The 18949-nt window shown below is 41.3% G+C and overlaps 1 protein-coding gene across 1 annotated transcript in view; it reads left to right on the forward strand.

Moving 5' to 3' along the window:
* Positions 1-17076, forward strand: part of LOC114658475 (signal-regulatory protein beta-2-like) — a 49544-nt gene extending 32468 nt beyond the window's left edge. The window contains exons 5-10 of the mRNA XM_051932474.1: positions 6946-6987; positions 9443-9484; positions 13288-13324; positions 13976-14006; positions 14114-14212; positions 17020-17076. Coding sequence (XP_051788434.1) covers positions 6946-6987; positions 9443-9484; positions 13288-13324; positions 13976-14006; positions 14114-14212; positions 17020-17076 — 308 coding nt within the window. The remainder of the gene's footprint in view (positions 1-6945; positions 6988-9442; positions 9485-13287; positions 13325-13975; positions 14007-14113; positions 14213-17019) is intronic.
* Positions 17077-18949: the final 1873 nt, after the last annotated feature.

Genomic DNA, 18949 nt, shown 5'->3' on the forward strand with positions numbered 1-18949 from the left:
TAGACATTACATTACTTTTGCACGTCACGTCCTATTTACAAACAATTTAAAACAAGTTCACGGACATGTAACCTCGCAGTTGTTGGAATGTGTTTGGCAGACACACTTCATGCGCTCCCAGCTCTTAAAAATGTTATATATTCTAGATGGCACGTGAACGACTAAGCGAAGAAGAAAGAGCAGCACGTCGAAAACAGACACGAAAGTGCTGGAGACAAAAGAAGGCAAAAAAGGATGCACAAGAGAACAATAATTATCTATCTGCAAATTCAGAAAATAAGGAAAGTAATAATCAGCCCAGACATTCCACGAGAGACACTTTAACGTCCCGCAAGACAAAGCAGTGAGACAAAATGACTGACGCACAGCTCGACAAGCAGAACACGCAGCTCGGCAGCAGGAGCAGAAAGACAGAAGCTGATCTGTCCGCATCTCCTTTGTTTGCGTTCAGCCCCCCCCCCCCCACACCCTTCACAACGCGAGTGGCAGAGACGCGAAGTGGCAGGTGCTTAGGTGGGTAAGCGAGTGAAGCAAGAACAGCGGCTGTACAGGCTTTGAAATGATCGGCGCACAGCACAAGAAGCAGAACATGCAGCACGGCAGGAGGAGCAGCAAACAAGCAGGTGATCCATCCGCATCCCCCAGTATGTACAGTAATCCCTCACCTATCGCGGGGGTTACGTTCCAGAGCCCCCCCCCGCGATAGGTGAAATCCGCGAAGTAGCGACCTATATTTATTTTATTATTTATACATATTTTAAGGCTTTATAAACCCTTCCCACACTCTTATAAACCTTTCTCACTCTCTTGTTAACCTTTCCCACACTCTTATAAACACTTCCTATGCTCTTAAACACTTTCTACATTCTTAAACACCTCAGACCAACACTGCACACTGCACGCAGCGATCAGACGTCAATGTGTCTGCACTCGCTTTGTGAAGGGGGGCAGCTGAACTCACGCTGAGCAGAAATGGACTTTGTGCTGCTTCTGCCAAAATGCTTGCTTGTCGCTCTGCTCGAGGAGTGTGTGTGTGGGTGTGTGAGAGCTGAACGCACCTTCGCTCAAACCCCCCCTCCCCGGAAGCGCAGTTCGCATTGTCAAGGGGGTGGGGAGCTGAATGAACGCTAAGGAGAAGTGGACTTTGTGCTGGGTTTGTGCTGCTTGTCGCTCTGCGTGTCAATAATTTAAAAGCCTGTACAATCAGGCTTTTAGGTGTACATCACCAATTTTCCTGTCTCACTGTCTTGTCTTGCGTGAAGTTAAAATGTTTTATAATAGTGAGATGTTACTCATATCCTTAGCCCGACATCCACATATCATATGTGTTAACAAAGTGTGTTTTATAAGTTTACATGTGTTTAAAGCATGTGGGATGGGTATTTTAAGGCATAAACTATAAAAATGTTTATTTATATGGTCTTTCTATATCACGGATTTTCTCCTGTTGCTGATGGGTCTGGAACACAACTTCCGCGATAGGCGGGCAATCACTTGTATTTAAAAATCCGCGAAGTCGTGAATCCGCGAAAAGTGAACCGCGAAGTAGCGAGGGATTACTGTACTGTATATATATATATATATATATATATATTCACGGCATTCGAAGTCTGTGTCACAATCTGATTGTATGGGTGGTTACCTACCAGGTAACGCTTGTGGTTGGCCAGCAATCTGCTAACATCCGCCACGGTGCCCTCAGTTTGTGAGGAGCAGATCATAGAATGGTGGAAATAGTTTACTGTCAATGCAAAGAGTACGCAATATATATATATATATATATATATATATATATATATATATATATATATATATATATATATATATATATAATGTATATAAGGTACTGTAGGTTGGGATGCTAACCCAGTCATCACTGTTTAAGAAATTCACCAAAAATGAAACCAAAGGAGGGCTGCTCATACGCCCATCTATTGGCCATTTTTGGAATCTCTTTAATGCCTGGGACTTCTAGTTCAGAACAATATTTACGTTTATTTACTTGGCTGTTACCTTTATCCAAGGTGACTTACAACATTTGGGTATATTTCTTTTGTGGTTTCATAGTCGTGCAGTGTTAGTAGCAGATTTTTAAGTCTACAACCTCAGTTGATTGAGTCAAAAGCTGTAAACATTACATCACATTAACTTATGTGGGCTACGTGGAATTTTGTCAACGTGTAACTACATCAAGCTTGTATTCCTGGCTTTTTTCCATTTCTTTTAATCTATTTTCTTTCAATTCATTACTTTCTTGATTGTATCTTTCTTAATTTCATCACTGTGTCATCTGTTTTGGTCGATACACTACAGATAGCCTCTAGCGGGGGTCTTCCCTGACTTTTCTCTTTATATTTCATTGCAGTCAGAAGCTCCTTTTCAGAATTTTCTGACGACACACATTTAACTTCTGCCCGCCACCATTACCATGTTCCCTTGCCTCAAGTTACTCAGAAGTTGAGATTATGAAACTTGAGCCTACCGTTATTGATATTCACCAACTGAGAAGCCAAAAGGGAGCAAGGTGGAATCATAATGATTTAAGCCTATGAACTTGAATTATTTTAAAGAAATAATCTTAAAGCCACTACTGAGCTGAGATACAAATTCTTTATTTTATTAATACTAAATTGCAATAGAAGGCATAAGTCATTTTTAAAATATGGTTTTGTAAAAGTCAGCAGTTCCAAAAGAAGAACTAACCACGGCTCGAGAAAATGACGCCTCTCTTGGCTGAACACCCTGACATTGTGTCTTTTTAGCAAATCTGAGAAGCTTGCAGGAAGAATTGCTAATTTAGCAAGTTTTGGTAACTAATACAGAAATACTCACCATCCTTAAATTCTTTACTTTAAGAATACATTTGCTCCGAGAAAATCTGAATCAGTCACCATATAGAGAAAGTACTGGGTTACTAAAAAAGGACAATATTGCTGATCACACGACTGACTTAAGCGGTCTTCTTGAGAAGTTAGTTAAAAGATTAGTAACTTCCTGGAAAAGCTAATTTCTTAGAAGTCTGCCTTTCTTTGTTTAACTCCTTCAGGGCTGATGTTGACTTTTGTCAAAAGGAGGTGTAGACAATGGTAATCAACTGTATACTGTGACAAAACCCACCATTACATTTTATTTGGACTATCGTTGCTAGAAGGAAAGTTAGATTCATTGGTTTGACCGAGATTCCCTGCACTCTTGTAAGTAGCAAGGAGCACACAATGGCAAAAATGGCACTGACATCTGGCGAGAGATCAAAGCGAATGTGTAAAGCAAAATACTCCGTGGACGACATTGTTGCCTGTTATCTCTGAACTGGACTATGACTTGTCAGACACAGGTTTTTGATACAAGCGATCGAAGATGAATGTGAGGTTCCAGCTTCAGCTGATTGGTCCCCAGCTAGTCATGGTACTGACAATGTTCGCCAGGGACAGCCACAGCATGCAGCAACAGATGTTTTATGTTCATTTCTGAGTGAAACCATTGCTTTTTGGAAAAAATATTCAGCCCTCAAAGAGTTAATAAAGTTGATTTTCCTCACAGTACTGTTGGCCATAGAACTCTTACTCACAAACTTTCATTTAAGCCAGTGGTCTCAAACTCCAGTCCTGGAGGGCTGTTGTGGCTGCAGGTTTTCATTCTAACCCTTTTCTTAACTGGTGACCAGGTTTTGCCCCTTATTAACTCCTTTCCCTTTCATTTTAATTGATTTATTTTTGTAAGATTTGTTCCTCTGAATTGCTTCATTTCTTTCCTTAAATTGCACCCAAACAGAAATGAAATGTGAAGTGAGTGAGCCAACAGAAGACCAACTAAGTCAGGGCCTCAAACTCCAACCTGTTGCTTCATTAGACGCTGATTCCTTTCGTTAATTAAACCCGTTCTTTAATTCCATGGCTTGTTGCTCCTCTCATTGTGTAATGGCATACATTTCTGAATTTGTTGATTTTCTCTTTTCAAAGAGCACTGGGGACCTGAGCAGATCAACATTCCTGAGATCTTCATCTTTCTTTATTTTCAGATATTGTATGGTCGACACTGGTCATGTTTTGGCTCATCTTATAGCTCATTATTGTTTGGCTGCTAATTAAGGGAAAAGAAACAATTGAAGGGTCTGAGACTTCAAGAACACGTCAATTAAGATTAATTCAAAAGAAGTTAATTAGAAACAAAAACAGGTCACTAATTACGAAAAAGGTTTGAATGGAAACCTGCAGCCACTGCGGCCCTCCAGGACCTGAGTTGGAGACCACTGATTTAAGTCAATGGCACATTGCAGGACTTTAAGTCAGATGTGGGTGTAAAACATAATGAGTGCAGTTGCTGGATCTTGATCCCTTAATGACGTCTAATTACTGAACTAGAAATTCAGAATGTGAGATTTTTTAGACACTGCTTCAAATTTACAAAACGCATTCTGACATCCAAGGAACGTGTTGCCAGAATGTAGCATCGACACATAAATTTGTATATGGTTTGTCTCTCTTTGTAAAGTCCCATTGCCATTTGATTATACTGTAGTATAAGATGGGCGGGTTGGATAGAGAGGACCTTTTGGGAGGTACGGGGCTGTCATTGTGATTTTCGGGAGTGCCATGGAAATGGACGCCCTTTAAATAGGGGCACGAAAAGGCAGGGAGAGAAGGAAGAAAAGACAGCCTGAGTTTTTATGGTGGAGGAAAAAGACATGACCCATCTGGGTCCAGGAGAAAGATTGTTTTCGGGGAGCACCACAAGTTCAAAGCAGTCATGTGGTGGGCACCTCAAAGATTCCGGATACACTGGGGGAAGTGAACTTTACCGTGAAAGGGATCGGAAGCAGTGTGAGCCGTAAATCTTTTATTCTGGGATTGGCGTGTCTAAGAAACTGAACTATGGAGAAATAGGACAATCGGATAAAAAAGACTAAATCGAATGGGTATCCTTCAATAAGGGCGCGCACAAAAAGGCGAGCTTCAAAAGGGCGACCTCAATTGGGCGCCGCAAATAAAGGCGCGCGTAAATAAAGGCGAGCTTCAAAAGGGCGACCTCAATTGCGCGAATGTTTTAATATTCTTGCTTTTGCCTTTTTATACGTTCAATCATTGCCTTTATCTAATAAATTTTCTGTAATAATTTTGTTGCGTTTGCCTTTATTCGCTGCGCCCAATTGAGGTCGCCCTTTTGAAGCTCGTCTTTTTGTGTGCGCCCTTATTGAATAGAACCAATCGAATGGACGGTGGGGAATATTCTTGGGTACATAATTTTATGCCTTTTGTTTATTGTATATATTGGAAATCGGGAGTTTTGGGGGATTGTAGAAAAGGTATTAATTACATTTTGTTTGTTGCATCTTTTCTCTGTGTGGTTTTGTAAAAATAACTTTTATTATTATAAGTCATCTTTCTGCGCAGTGGGAAGGGGCTGAAGGCAGTTTGGGGTTGACCTGCAATCATCAGTACAATTTTCACTATAAACTAAGTGAAGCCTAGCGCATACAATCATTACAAGATCTTGCGGGTTTACGGCTGACCACTGCCTGTCTCCAGTCTCTTCCAGGTATGGTGAGCTGAGCCTCGATCTCAGCCTTTTTAATTTCCTATTTTCAATTATGTTGTGGAACGACAAACACAAGACATTGGCAAGTGCGCATTTGAAATCACCCCTGTTCCTTCTTGCTTCGTGGCTTGGTAAGCAAACTGTGATGGGTCTAGGAGAGAATATGTGACAGATCTGAGATGCCGAAGAATCAGATGTTCAAATGTCTTCATTGTTACAGTGGTTACCCATTGGAAAATTTTACTTCTCAAAGGTGAATCTTTGATGGTTGGTGAGACTTCACAGAGATTCTCATTTATGTTTCATTTCAGAAATGACTTTGTCACTGATGTGTCTGCTAAAATTCCTTACGAGAAAGAGCTTTAGGCAATAAGGAGACGTTAGGTACAACTGAGATCAAAGGAATCGAAATGGAGAACTTGGTTTGAAAAGCATGAGATGTTTTGGGAGATCTCTGTTAAGACTTTACATTTATTATTACAAAATTTGAGACATGCTTGGTTACATTTATTTTGCTAATGGGACTGTAGGCAGGGGAAGAGACTTTCTTGTGGGCACACACTGGTGTCAGTAGTGGGATTTGGAACCACAACCTCAGAGGTTGAAGTCCAAAGTCTTCACGACTATTCAATCCTGCCTGCCTTTTTTTTTCTAGAATGAGTCTGAGCTAACTGGAGTACAGAAAGGTAAATTAGAGCAACAAATTGTATCATTGCAGAAGCAAGGAGTACAGCTTTGTAATCACAGTAAAGTGTTTTATTACTATCATCCATGCATTTCATTGTATATTACTGAGCACATAATGCAAATACTTTGAAATCAGAAAAAAATAAAAAGTCAAGATGCTACCTGGAACATTTGAGTCCATTGTGTGACTTTGCTGAGATACCTGCTGAAGCTCAAGAGGAGACCCTTGTGAGAATTTTGGGGTATTTTATCTCCGGAGAACATACTGAGAAGCAGAAGACAAAAGACAAGGGGCCTCGTGTATAACACTGTGCGTAGATTTCACACTAAAACATGCATATGCACCGTTTATACATGAGGCCCAAGGTCTCCATTTTATTTCTTTCTGATATCAATGTTGTCAAGGGTTAGATATTGAAACAGGCTGGAACTTTGCATTGAGCGAAAGACGGAGCGAATATTAATCTAAATACAGGAGCTAACTGATCAGAGTAAAGTCTTAGGGGGTGTTTGGAGTGCTTTGTGTGATTGCTATTCAAGAAAAAGAAATGGCAGTAAAATAAAAGGGAAAAAAGTTTTCTCAGCATGACACGTTTAAGATGGGAGATCTGGTTGTTCTTGTTAGGATCCTCTCCACCACCATCAGAGAACCTGAAAGCTGTAGGAAAAGAAACTCTAGCGTGCCACTCCATTTACTGAAGCTTCATCTTTTTCCCCCATTAGCTCGGAGAAAAGGAGACCAAAACGAAGAGAAAAAAGAACCAGGTATGAATTTCTGCATGTGCTGTGTTTTCTGTAATTAATTTAAAAGAAAGAGCAAAACATAAGCAAATGGTTCATTATGGCAGCGTTTCTCAACCATTAAGTATTTGCGAACCGAGTTTTCATAACAGTTTTAATCGCGCCCCCCCCCCCGTAACGTTTTTTTGAAAGGAGCTCACTAATACCAATTTGTTCTTTTTTAATTAATGATATATCATAGATGCATATTTTATTATACCTACTTAACTTTTTTCGACATTTATCTAGCTCTATATTTATTTTTCTAGTATCAGAATGTAGTTTAAGTTAATTTGTTTTGGTTTCAATAGATGTATTTTTCATATTTTCGATTCTTGTTTTCTTTTTTTTTCACATCTTTGCGCCCAACAGTTTGAGAACCGCTGCATTATGGAATAAAAAACAAGTCCTTCTGTTAACGTGTTATGCAGCAGGTAGTCTATATCATCAAGTAGATACGAAGAACCTTGATTATTAATGATTTATTTCCACTCCAATTTTGGTAGCATGGTAGGGCTGTGTTTAGTGCTTTTATTACCAACGGTGGTTCCACCAAACTGGACTTACTGCTGTTTCATTTACCATCTTTTTAGCACTAGAATCCCTGAAGCCTAAAAAACTTGTAATCCCGGGCCACCTTAAATTCCTTTGCACTTTTCCATTACTATCGTTGTTTTGCAAATGTGTCGATCAGCACAAGCAGCCTGCTATCCTATTGTCTCCGCCGACACAGCTGAAGTTCTCCCAGTCTGTTTGTCTATGTGTGAGGTGCCTGGAGTTGTATAGGGTAAATAATATATTGTTATTTAGAATACATTCAGTACAATCCATGTGGCATTGGACAACAGACCTCGTATTTATATATATGTTATGGCAAAAACCTGAAATCAGCCAAAGCGAGAAGTATCCGGCCAAATTGAGAAATGGCCAATGTCCCTGTAAGTTGACTGGCCAATGTCAGATTTGGAGAGCCAGGTTGCGAAATGGCATGGGGCGATCGGCCAGTTGGAAGAAAAAAGGCATGAGCAGTGATTTGTTGCGCACTTAGTAGTGAAATTGCATCGAGTGTAGCCTTGGCGGCTCTTGTTCAGAAAGCGGACGCCACTTGGTTGTTTCACAATAATTAAGAGTAGGTATATAAGTAGGTTTCATATTTCTGTTATCATTTTAGCCCTAAAATAGTGACTTAACATCAGGGACCTATTTTATTGACCTTAAGGTTAGTGTTTGGGCGAGGGGAAGGCCGTCACAAGTGGCGTCCGCTTTCTAAACAAGATCCACCTGAATGGAAAACTCACTTCTGAATCTGCATCTGAAATTTTTAAGCATCTTCGCACCTTGAGCAAACTGTCTTACATCAGCACATCAAATTTTGGCCAGGGAGTTCTCACCACTTTGCGAAGTGGCCAGCCAAAGTACACTGGTCATTTGTAGTAGTTCGGACTTTGGCCACACCTCGTATGCGAAATGGCCGGCCAATTCGGGAACTGGCCGAACTTCGGGTTTTGGCCGTAACATATATATATATATATATATATATATATATATATATATATAGTATATCTAGACTTTTGGTTTAGCATAAGTATATCTAGTTAGTATCTCTAGTGAACATATAAACCCCCTACTGGATGCAGACTCCAGGTTTGCTAACTCTTGACTCCAGTTAGCTTTTATTGAAGTCATCAGCCTAGATATCCACAGACTTTTTTCAGCCTACACTGTGAACGTCTGATGTATTCAAAATTTATAAAAGCAATGCAATAATTTGTGGGTTATCAGTTCAAAAGAAGACTGTATCGGTTTATTATTGTAACATAAACGAAGGTCAGACCATATTTTAAGACAGATTTATACATTCATGCGGTTATTTTCAAAGGGTCTGAATACTTTTTTCTTGCCACCATACAAAGGGGGTCTAAATCCACTCTTAGATGTTATAATTCAATTTGTGTTTTTTTGATGTTAATGTTCCTTTATTAAGATTGGATCTGTCTCACAAAAGAAAATCAACTGGAGTTGAGCTGCATTGTGAACTTAGACTGATATAAAAGGTGAAGTCAACATACCTGTGGTGGGTGATAAAGCCCACCTGAGGTCCTTCCTCTTTCTGAGACACTGCAAACAGTTATCTGTGTGACAAGATGCAGTGGCCCGTTTCTAAAAATCCATCATCTGACTTGACCCATGACCTATGTCCTACCTCTATATGTCACGTTTTCTGTATCCACGCACACAGCCTACAAAATAAGTAAGTTATAATATTTGGCTCAAAATGTTCCGAACAGATAAGTACTGGAAAGTAAATAAATATTAACAGAAGAATATTCTTAAGCTACAATCATTAAGAAGGTGAGGGGAGCTGTTTTTGTTTAAACAAATATTCCTTGGAATTTCACTGTTACTACATTTACTGTGATTCTTCTTTAATTTCCATTAGAATATGCTGATGGACAGGAACGCAAGGAAGGACAACAGGCAGGTAGGCATTTCCACATGCGTCTGTTTGCAATGTCTTGTTTGTTTGTTTTAGCTTCCCGTGGAAAGTTCAAGAAATAATAAAAATATAAAAGACCCGCAACAGGTCCTTTTGTCTCTGATGATGATGCATCTCCATTGTAGTTCCACAGGGGCACAAATACTCCAGAACTAGTTTTCTTCATTTCAAATATTTGAAATATAATTGTATTATAATTAGAGAAAAAATAAATGACACTGTGTTGAGTTGACTTATTGGGAAACATTAGCAGAATTATTAACTTACCAAACTAACTTAAATTGACTGATCAACCCCCTCAGATAATTATACAGTAAACAATCAGATATACATAAACGAAAGACTTGTTTGTGTGTGTGTGTGTGTGTGTGTGTGTGTGTGTGTGTGTATGGAGCAGTCCACTCTGCTCACTCTCAGCCACAGCCACTAGATGGCACAAGCATGCACTTTTACATTTTATCAGCACCTGCACGCACCTCACTTCTCACTACAAAAGACCTGAGTGCAGTAAACGGCACCACAAAACAACAACATGGTTCTAATGACACGGATGAAGAGACACAACGTTGAAATGAAGCAAATGACAAGGATCAACAACATGCAAGTGAAATATTGTATGTAAGCAATGGAGGGCAAGGCTTGAAGTGTTCACTAAAAAATTGTCTATATGGAGGTATTTTCTCTAAGACAAAGATCGATAGGACTCATATGCCAGTGATATGGCTAAGATATGGTGTTGCCAGTGTCTTCTTGCGAAAGCCAGTGAGGTAGCAAGGACATATGGGTCCAACGTCCTCTGCACTGGAAAATTGTTAAGAGTTAGCTGACACCTCTCCAAGTTCTCGACTATAGTAAAATTGTCATGGACTCTTCAGGTTGTTTTTGTCCCAAAGATCACACACAGTTAGTATAATTATCCATCCATCCATTTTGCATCCCGCTGAATCTGAACACAGGGTCACGGGGGTCTGCTGGAGCCAGTCACCAGCTAACACAGGGCACAAGGCAGGAACCAATCCCGGGCAGGGTGCCAACCCACCGCAGGACACACACAAACACACCCACACACCAAGCACACACTAGGGCCAATTTAGAATCGCCACTCCACCTAACCTGCATGTCTTTGGACTGTGGGAGGAAAACGGAGCGCCTGGAGGAAACCCACGCAGACACGGGGAGAACATGCAAACTCCACGCAGGGAGGACCCGGGAAACGAACCCAGGTCTCCTAACTGCAAGGCAACAGCGCTTAGTATAATTATATATGTACTAGTCATTTAGCCCGTTACAGTAACAGGCGCTTGAACAGTAGTGCATAAACATTAGTAGGAACAGTCTATATTAAATGGTAAGGGACTTTGACCTCATTCTTTTTGTTGGTCGTATTTTTCTTTCTTTCAGCCTTTCTTTTGTTGATGTTTACTTGCTGAGCTGACCGTTCTTTGTGGGCTGCCGCCGTGTATTGTGTGTCTTTAATTTTCTGTGACAGTAATACTGTCTTGTACAGCTCTATTCAATAAGGGTGCGCACAAAAAGGCGAGCTTCAAAAGGGCGACCTCAATTGAATGCGGCGAATAAAGGCGTTCGTAGATAATTTAGTTCAAATGGCTCTGGAATATGTGAAGAGCAATGAAGGTGCAGATCTTTATTTATGCGCGCCTTTATTCGCTGCGCCCAATTGAGGTCGCCCTTTCGAGGCTCGCCTTTTTGTGCGCGCCCTTATTGAAGGATACCGTCTTGTACGTCCACTGGCTTGTACGTCCGTAATATACCTTTAATTTTCTCTGGCGGTAATACAGGCGTGCACGTCGGTAATATGCCTTTAATCTCTTCTGACAGTAATACTGGCTTGTTTGTGGCTGTAATATGCGTAACTGTATTGTGTACCTTTAATTTCCTCTCGCAGTAATACTGGTTTGTATTTCCGTAAAATGCCTGCAACTTTCTCTGACAGTAATATCACTTCACCAGAAGACACCCACACACGGACACCTGGATGCACACAGAGTTGCACACTGGGATGCACACTGGGATGAGCTTCCCAGTTCTGTTCTAGTGGCCCCCAAGCAGACCAGGGCGGCTGCCCTCTCGTGGCCCAGGGAAGGCATCTTCCCTCTCGTGGACCATCCATGCGTCCCAGCTGGGTAGGGTCTCCAGCCATTTGGCACAATATATAATATGTGTGTGAAATAGGATTTGCAAAATAATACACAGAGCACATGACATGTGTTTTGCCCTAATTGGGGCTCATCAGGTGCATGCACTTTGTCTCCCCTTATGGGGATCGAACCTTGGATGTCAGCACCTGAGGCGAAACCTCTGACATTGCACCACAGCAGTTTGTTCGCTTATTTGACAAGGTGAAGATCAGAGTACAGTATTACATTCTTAGGTCTGAATCACAATCTGATTGTTTAGGTGGTTACCTGCCAGGTACTGTTTGTGGTTGGTCAGCCAGTCGGTTCGAAATATCTTATATATATATATATATATATATATATATATATATACACTAGCCGTGCAGACATAGTACTGAAACAGGAAAGTGAGGGGGGCCCTACCCGGCTCCCCACTCCTGACGTCACACTTCCCCCTCCCCTCAGGCCGCAGCCTCTGTCTCAGATTAGCGAGAAATATCACTCTTGCAAGTAACTATGATTCTTAGAGTGATGAGAGAAGTCGCAAAATCAACTGCAACTTTCAAGAAAATTATAGAAAAGAACCCGATCTAAATCTGTTAAGTAATTCTCTCATTCGCTAGCAAGCAGAGGTAAGGCGCAACCCAAGGCTGGCGCGTGAGTGAGGTGGGCCCCGCCCCCCCTCCTCTCAGTCCACTGCGTCTCTCTCGGAATTGCGCAAATAAATCGATACTGCAAGTGAACTATGACAGATAGCATGATGAGAGAAGTCGCAAAATCAGAGAAAAAAACCTGTAAAGTAGTTCTTTCGTACAGACAGACAGACAGACAAACATTGCATTTTATATATATACAGTATATATATATATATATAGGTGTATATAATTGTAAGGGTTGTCTGTCTATCACCCAAAATACCACTGTCACTGAAAGTTGACAAAACAAAGTAGTTCCTTTTTGACTTCAGAATGAACAAAGGCAGTCACACTCCAGTCCACATCAACAGCTTCCCTGTCCAGCCAGTTAGCAGCTTCAGGTTCCTGGGTGTCCACATCAACAACTGCTTTTTGTGGTCAGTCAACAACCCCTGCATACTCAAAAAGGCTCAGCAAAGGCTCTTTTCCTGAATAGTGTAAAGAGATTTGGGTTGGAAACCAAAACACTAGCAAACTTTTCCCGCTGCACTATTGGAAGTATCCTGACCGGATGCATCATCATCATCACAGCTGTCCAGCTCAGTCCAGTGAAACTGTGTACTTCTGTGAAGTGCTACTGGAGTAACACCATTCACTCCACCCGCTTCAGGGACAGGTTCTTACTCCAGGCCATAAGGTCACTGAGCTCCCAGTAACTTCATTGCACTGTGTGCTGTACCCACCTGCTGGTTTATGTGTCATTGTGCACCAAAACTCTTTCTCAACTCTTTATCTTATTTATTTAACTATTTTATGCTGTTTATTTATTTACTCATGTATTAATCATCAGCTACTCTTATTAATTTACTGTATTTATTAATACATCACCATAGTTCTGGCACAAGGATTTCACTCTGCTATTGCAGTGTATGTGACAATAGAAATCTCTAACTTCTAATCTCTCTGATCTCTAATCTAACAATGTGTGACACTATTCTTATTTCATTATTTACAGCAGAGGAGGACCCTGAAGACACGGAATATGTAAACAGGTACCGTATAGCCGTCGGTACTGAAGTATAATGTGTTGGCTTGGTGATGATCTGATTGAAACATTTTGAAATTTCAACAATTCCTTACTTTCGATTTTGATGGAGTCAGAATCTCAGATTGATTGACATGGCCAGTTAGAGAGCGGATGTTTGAGTTCAAGGTGAAAACTAGCAAATGTAAAATAAGAAAATCATCATCAAAGTCAGGTAATTTGAGATACAGGATGCCGCTAACAGAAAGAGGCCTAACTAACGTTGACTATGGGTTTAGAGGAGACGGGTAAGACTGGTTGGGTTCATGGTGACGTGATGCATCTTAGTCGCTCATTGACGTCAACATGTCATTGTTCACATTACAATGCTACTTCTATTACTACTACTCTTACTTCTCATCTGGGTGTCTCTTTGGATGGTCCTCTGCACTTCCAAAACCAACCTTTGTATTTCTCCTCTGTCGTAAGGGAAAGTGGATCAAGAAGCAGAGGTGTAAACATGAACTTTCAGATTGTTGTATGTAGGCCACCTTGTTTTAGTTTCTTTGCATGTGAAAATGAGTAGAAATCAGACTTCCCACAAGAAAGAGCTTGAAACTTTTTTACTCCAAGCAATCAGGAATTTGTAATAAATCCGCATGTTCTTTGTGTTTTACAGAAATCCCATTTATGCTGATGGCGGAAAGGATGTAAGGAAACTTTTGAAACAATTTATAATTTAAAATTACTGTCGGTGGAACCCACGTTTGGTAAAAATTGCGAAAGACACTTGACACTTTATTTTCTTCTCACATAGAAAAACAGAAAAGGATGCCGCAAAAGCCTGGAGGTGGAGAATCTTGCAGACTGCTTAGAGGTAAGGAAGCATCAAGTGAATTTCCAGTTTGATCAGCAGGTAGGTCAGTGAAAACAGCTGAAGTTAAGTGATTCATAATTATGGGTGGGTGGGAGTGGATTGAAATTAAATGGTGGGTGGGCATATCGATTGCTTTATACCCCACAATTTCAAGTCTACCCTGGGCACCCACTCCATTATCAAGTGTTATGACATATAGGGAGTTGTGGATTATTGGAAGCAGGAATAGACCAGGAGAAGATTAGAATATGAAAAAATCAAAGTCCAAAGGTCAACAGAGGTCAAAACACCCTCAAGTCAAAAATGAGCAATAGTATTTAGAGTTTCTTCCATTTTTGGGTCATGGGTTGTCTGATTTTGAATCGTAAAGAAGAATCATCGAGATTCGCAATAGCATTCAATGGTAGAGTCATGGACTGTATATGGAGTGCCTCAGAATGAGCGTTGCTTCTGTTACGATTCTCCAAGGGTTTTCCCTCCCACCCCTGGATGACAGTGATTCTCTAAGAAGACCATTCAAAAAAGATGACAGTTGGTGGCGAGTCTGGGTCTTGAACACATAAAAACATCAAAACTGGGCAGCAAAAGAAAGGATTAAGAGTCCACTGCTCCATGACAAAATCGGTGTGAGGCCTCCAAAAGCTGCTACTCAAGCAGGCCAGGATATTCACTCGTCTGTCCAGAGGAGCCTAGCCTTCAACCAGCTAGGGCTAAGCTACCTATAGGCTTCAACAGGAGTAGGGTTATAAATGGGTAGCTGGAAAAACAACTATAAATATCCCCAAAATGTAACAAAAGCAAAAAAAAGAGTAGAGATGACCATAAACCTCCAGCTAATCTTTAGAAATGAAAGATTTATTAACAAAAATATCAAAATACAGAGAAAATGCTTAATAGAGACAAAAGAGTTATGCTACACAATGTTTTCATTCTAATCAGATCCAAATCTGGAATACACGCCGCCATCTTTAATAGGTGACACAGGCACTTGAAATCACAAATTGATTGAAAACAGTGCTTACGCATTAGTATGTGCTGTTTCATAGTCACCCGTGTCAAACTGAGATTGAATTGACTATGTGTGCTTATCTGAATACCGTGTTCGGATTCAGCTCCACCCCTACATTACAGGGTAAGGCAAAACATTTAATCTGAACCTAAACCAGACCCAAAATGTCACATAAAACCGAACTAACTCACGTTCAAGTTCTTCACTTGCAAATTCATTATGTTAAGTTCACCGTTCTTAGAAAAATTAGCTTGTTCAATCAACACGCTCTTTTGAACTAGTTCATGCACAACACTGTCGGCTTTGCTGTGTTGTGAATTACCTGAAACACCCATTACACTCTGAGGATGCCTTGCCACAATATCTCTAAAAAGGATGGATGTTTAATGATTAAATCCTTCAATCCAGGGATGCGGCCATTCCAGCTAGCATCGGGCACGAGGCAGAAACAATCCCTGGACGGGACATCAGCTCATCACAAGCTGAATACAAGCACACACTCACATACAGACACTGGCGTCATTTTAGCATCACCAAATCCTCAAACCTTCATATCTTTGGAAGGAAACCGCAGCGCACTGTGGAAACCCACCAGGAAAACATGCAAACTCCAGGCAGGGAACACCAGGGATGCGACTCCCTACTTCGAGACTGCAGCTCTACCCCTCGGCCACCGTGTCACCCCTACATGTGTAATTATTAGTAAAATTCATTATTTAAATGAAGTTAAAGATTTATCTGTAAAATGTAAAATACATTGTTTAATGCATTTCATCATGAAAGTGATATCAAGTATAAATCTAAGGATTCTAAATGTGCAGAGAGCTGGAATATCATACATGTAATGTCTTCTGTGTGACGATTACTGTTTGCCGCTGCTGTCAGTTCAGGAGGAAGCGCCAGAAGCAGGTAGCGATTAACAACTGGGTCTGTTTTACGATGACGTTTATGACGGCCTACTTCAATGATAAAATAAACTACAAGATTAAAGTGGACATTTCAAGATTTAAGCCGAAAATTCTACTTTAATCACAAAATTTTTCTCTCTGTGGGTCAAATACATTCTGTTAAAAAAAAAGATGGCATAGAAGATGGTATGTGAGAAAAGCACGAGGAATGCATTTGTATGTCAGCCCTTTTGCTTCACCACATTGGACCATTCATCAAACATGGAAGCGCGCACATCGATCCTGTACGATCCGCAAAGCGGCTTTCTGTCACATAAGACTCTAATGTCATGCTCCGACTTGATCACACTGTGCCCCCTGCCTTTTTGCTGGTACTGCAACGCATGCACACACGTTGCGTTAATTTCTGAGGACGTGCTCAGAGGACGCGTCAAGTGAATGCTGGGAACGCGTGGCGGCCATGATGCGCGCGCATACGCATTCTGTGTGTGAAGTATAAACTGGCCCTAAGAATTTAGAAAATAGGTGGACCCAGCTGGTACCAAATAGATGGCCCTAATAAAATGGCCTCTATATGTATACCGCCATAGGACTGTAACAACCCGGGGTGTGCGGGAAATGGAGGAATGGAATTAGCCTCTTAATGCCGATTGCTAGCCCTTAAAAGGATCTTTGGCTTCTTCAGCATTGTTTCCACCCGCTGCTCAGATGTTCAGCTGCTTTGTCCCTTCCAGTGGTCCTGTATGCCTGCCAGTTCTTCCTCAACTGCTGTCAGAGGCATCTAATATGCTACTCTATTTAATCTCTGTGAGGTAACTCAAGCCCAAGGTACCAATCCAAGGCTCATTGGCGGCCAAAGCATTTGAGCCGATGGTCTTCAGTAGAAGAGTGCTCTTGTAGTGCTGTGTCTGCGCCCCTCTCTCCTGCAGTTCAACGGGGCCACTGGGGTCACCAGGTATTCCTGCCCCCTCAGACCTACCACCTGAAGATCATCTTCCTTTGATGTTTGAACCCAGAGACTATGTCTCTGCTAAAGAATGTGATGCCAACCAGAATTTGCTTTCTTCACATTTATTTAAAGCTAATGTGATCACGAAAGCCAGATGTTTTCAAAAGATAAGACCTTAACTCTATACTTGCCTTATATATTTTTTTATTTTTATTTTTAGTCCCCTGCCACCATCGAGCCACCAGAAGAATTGTATTTGAACACACCAGTTCCAAACAAGGGAAAAAAGTTGAAGAAGAAAGTGATCCCTCAGAAAAATGGTAAGGAAGGCCATGGAGGTGAGGCTATGGAAGAAGCCCGTAATGTCCATATAAAAAATGAACGATTCAAAACCAACTAATCCACGCCGAGTACTGCCAGGTGGGGTTAAAGCAAGTGAGAACATCCACCAAAAACCTTCAAAGAAGAGTACTGGGGCACCAACTGGGCAAGAAAAAAAAACCAGAAATAGTGTATCAGGCTGTTGAAGATTCCTGTTAGAGAAAGGTTCCGTCACTGGCAGCTGTGTCCTCGTTGACAGTACGGTCAAAATGAGATGCCACCTTCCTGGCACTGTTTGAACAGAAGGGGCGAAGCCTACTCTGGGCAACATAGGTGGGGCTAGGACTCCTCCTTGGCCGTCTCCTCCGAACTGTGAGTGAAAGAGAATATACAGTTAGCGACAGCGCACTCTCTCATCCCGGAGTGGCATCGCTTAGCTTGGCTGAGCCAAGAAGGTGATCACCAGGCTGTGACGTGCAAGTTGCTGTCTTATACCCCAAAGATGAGGCTGACTCTCAGTACTTTAGTAAAACCGGCTTCATTCAACTTGAAACAGGAACATCAAGTTTATTTATTGAAGCGGGGCTCTACCAATTTACTACACACAGACACAGCAAACAGGCAGGGATGGGGCCAGGTCAGTGGCCAAGTTAAACTGCTCCCTGCATCACCCATCGGGCGACAGGCGCTTTGCACATGACAGTTGTCCACTTGCAATTGTTTCTGTGAAGCTGCGAACCTGCGGCTGCCTTGGCAATGGACAAGCAGCTCTCAACAGACGTGGCTTCTGCGTGTCGTTCCTATGGGGAGGGTCTCATAATAGTTCCGAAATCTCACAAGGCACATATGCGTTATATTATAATACAGTACGTAATGAAGTTTAATAAAGTCAGAAAGTATTTAGACTTCTTCACGTTCTGCAAAGACATAGAGAATGTTACAATTCAAGTCCAAGCTCACAACATTTGATGATCTTTTTATTTCATTTTTTTAATGCACAGAGGAAGACTCTGAAGACACGAAATGCATAAACAGGTACTGTACAGCCATTTGTTCTGAACTGTAATGGGGAAAGTGTCAGTTGGATGCAGTCGGATGATCTGTACTCAAATCGATTCCTTGCTCTCAACCCTCACTGACACCATCATGAAATGAAAAGTCTCAGAGAGCGATGGTGCTTAGCCAGTCAGTGGAGCCCCCGAGGAAAATCATCCAACTGGAGCAAAAGGCAAAACTCCAACAAGGTGAAGTAAAAGTCCTGGGGTACAGGAGACCACCAGTAGGTGAGACAGTGAGCGCAGGTTTAGAGGAGATGGGAGCTTAGAAAGGTGAGATGGCCGTGACTGGCCGGCCGTTGGGGTTCATATCCATCATCTGGGTATCTCAGTGGGGGGACCTTTGTGTATTTAGAGCCACTAGAGCTTTTTTTCTTTGGAAAATATTTATAAAATGTATAAACTGAGGAACATCTGTCTATAAATTATGTGGATTCCAGTTTGTGATATTAGAATTGTATGAATGGACTTGAAATTAGAGATGTAAAACCTCGCTTTTAAGTTCTAGTTAGTCAGGTTAGTTGAGCAACTTTA

The sequence above is a fragment of the Erpetoichthys calabaricus genome, chromosome 10 (assembly GCF_900747795.2).
Source record: "Erpetoichthys calabaricus chromosome 10, fErpCal1.3, whole genome shotgun sequence".
Classification (NCBI taxonomy): Eukaryota; Metazoa; Chordata; class Cladistia; order Polypteriformes; family Polypteridae; genus Erpetoichthys; species Erpetoichthys calabaricus.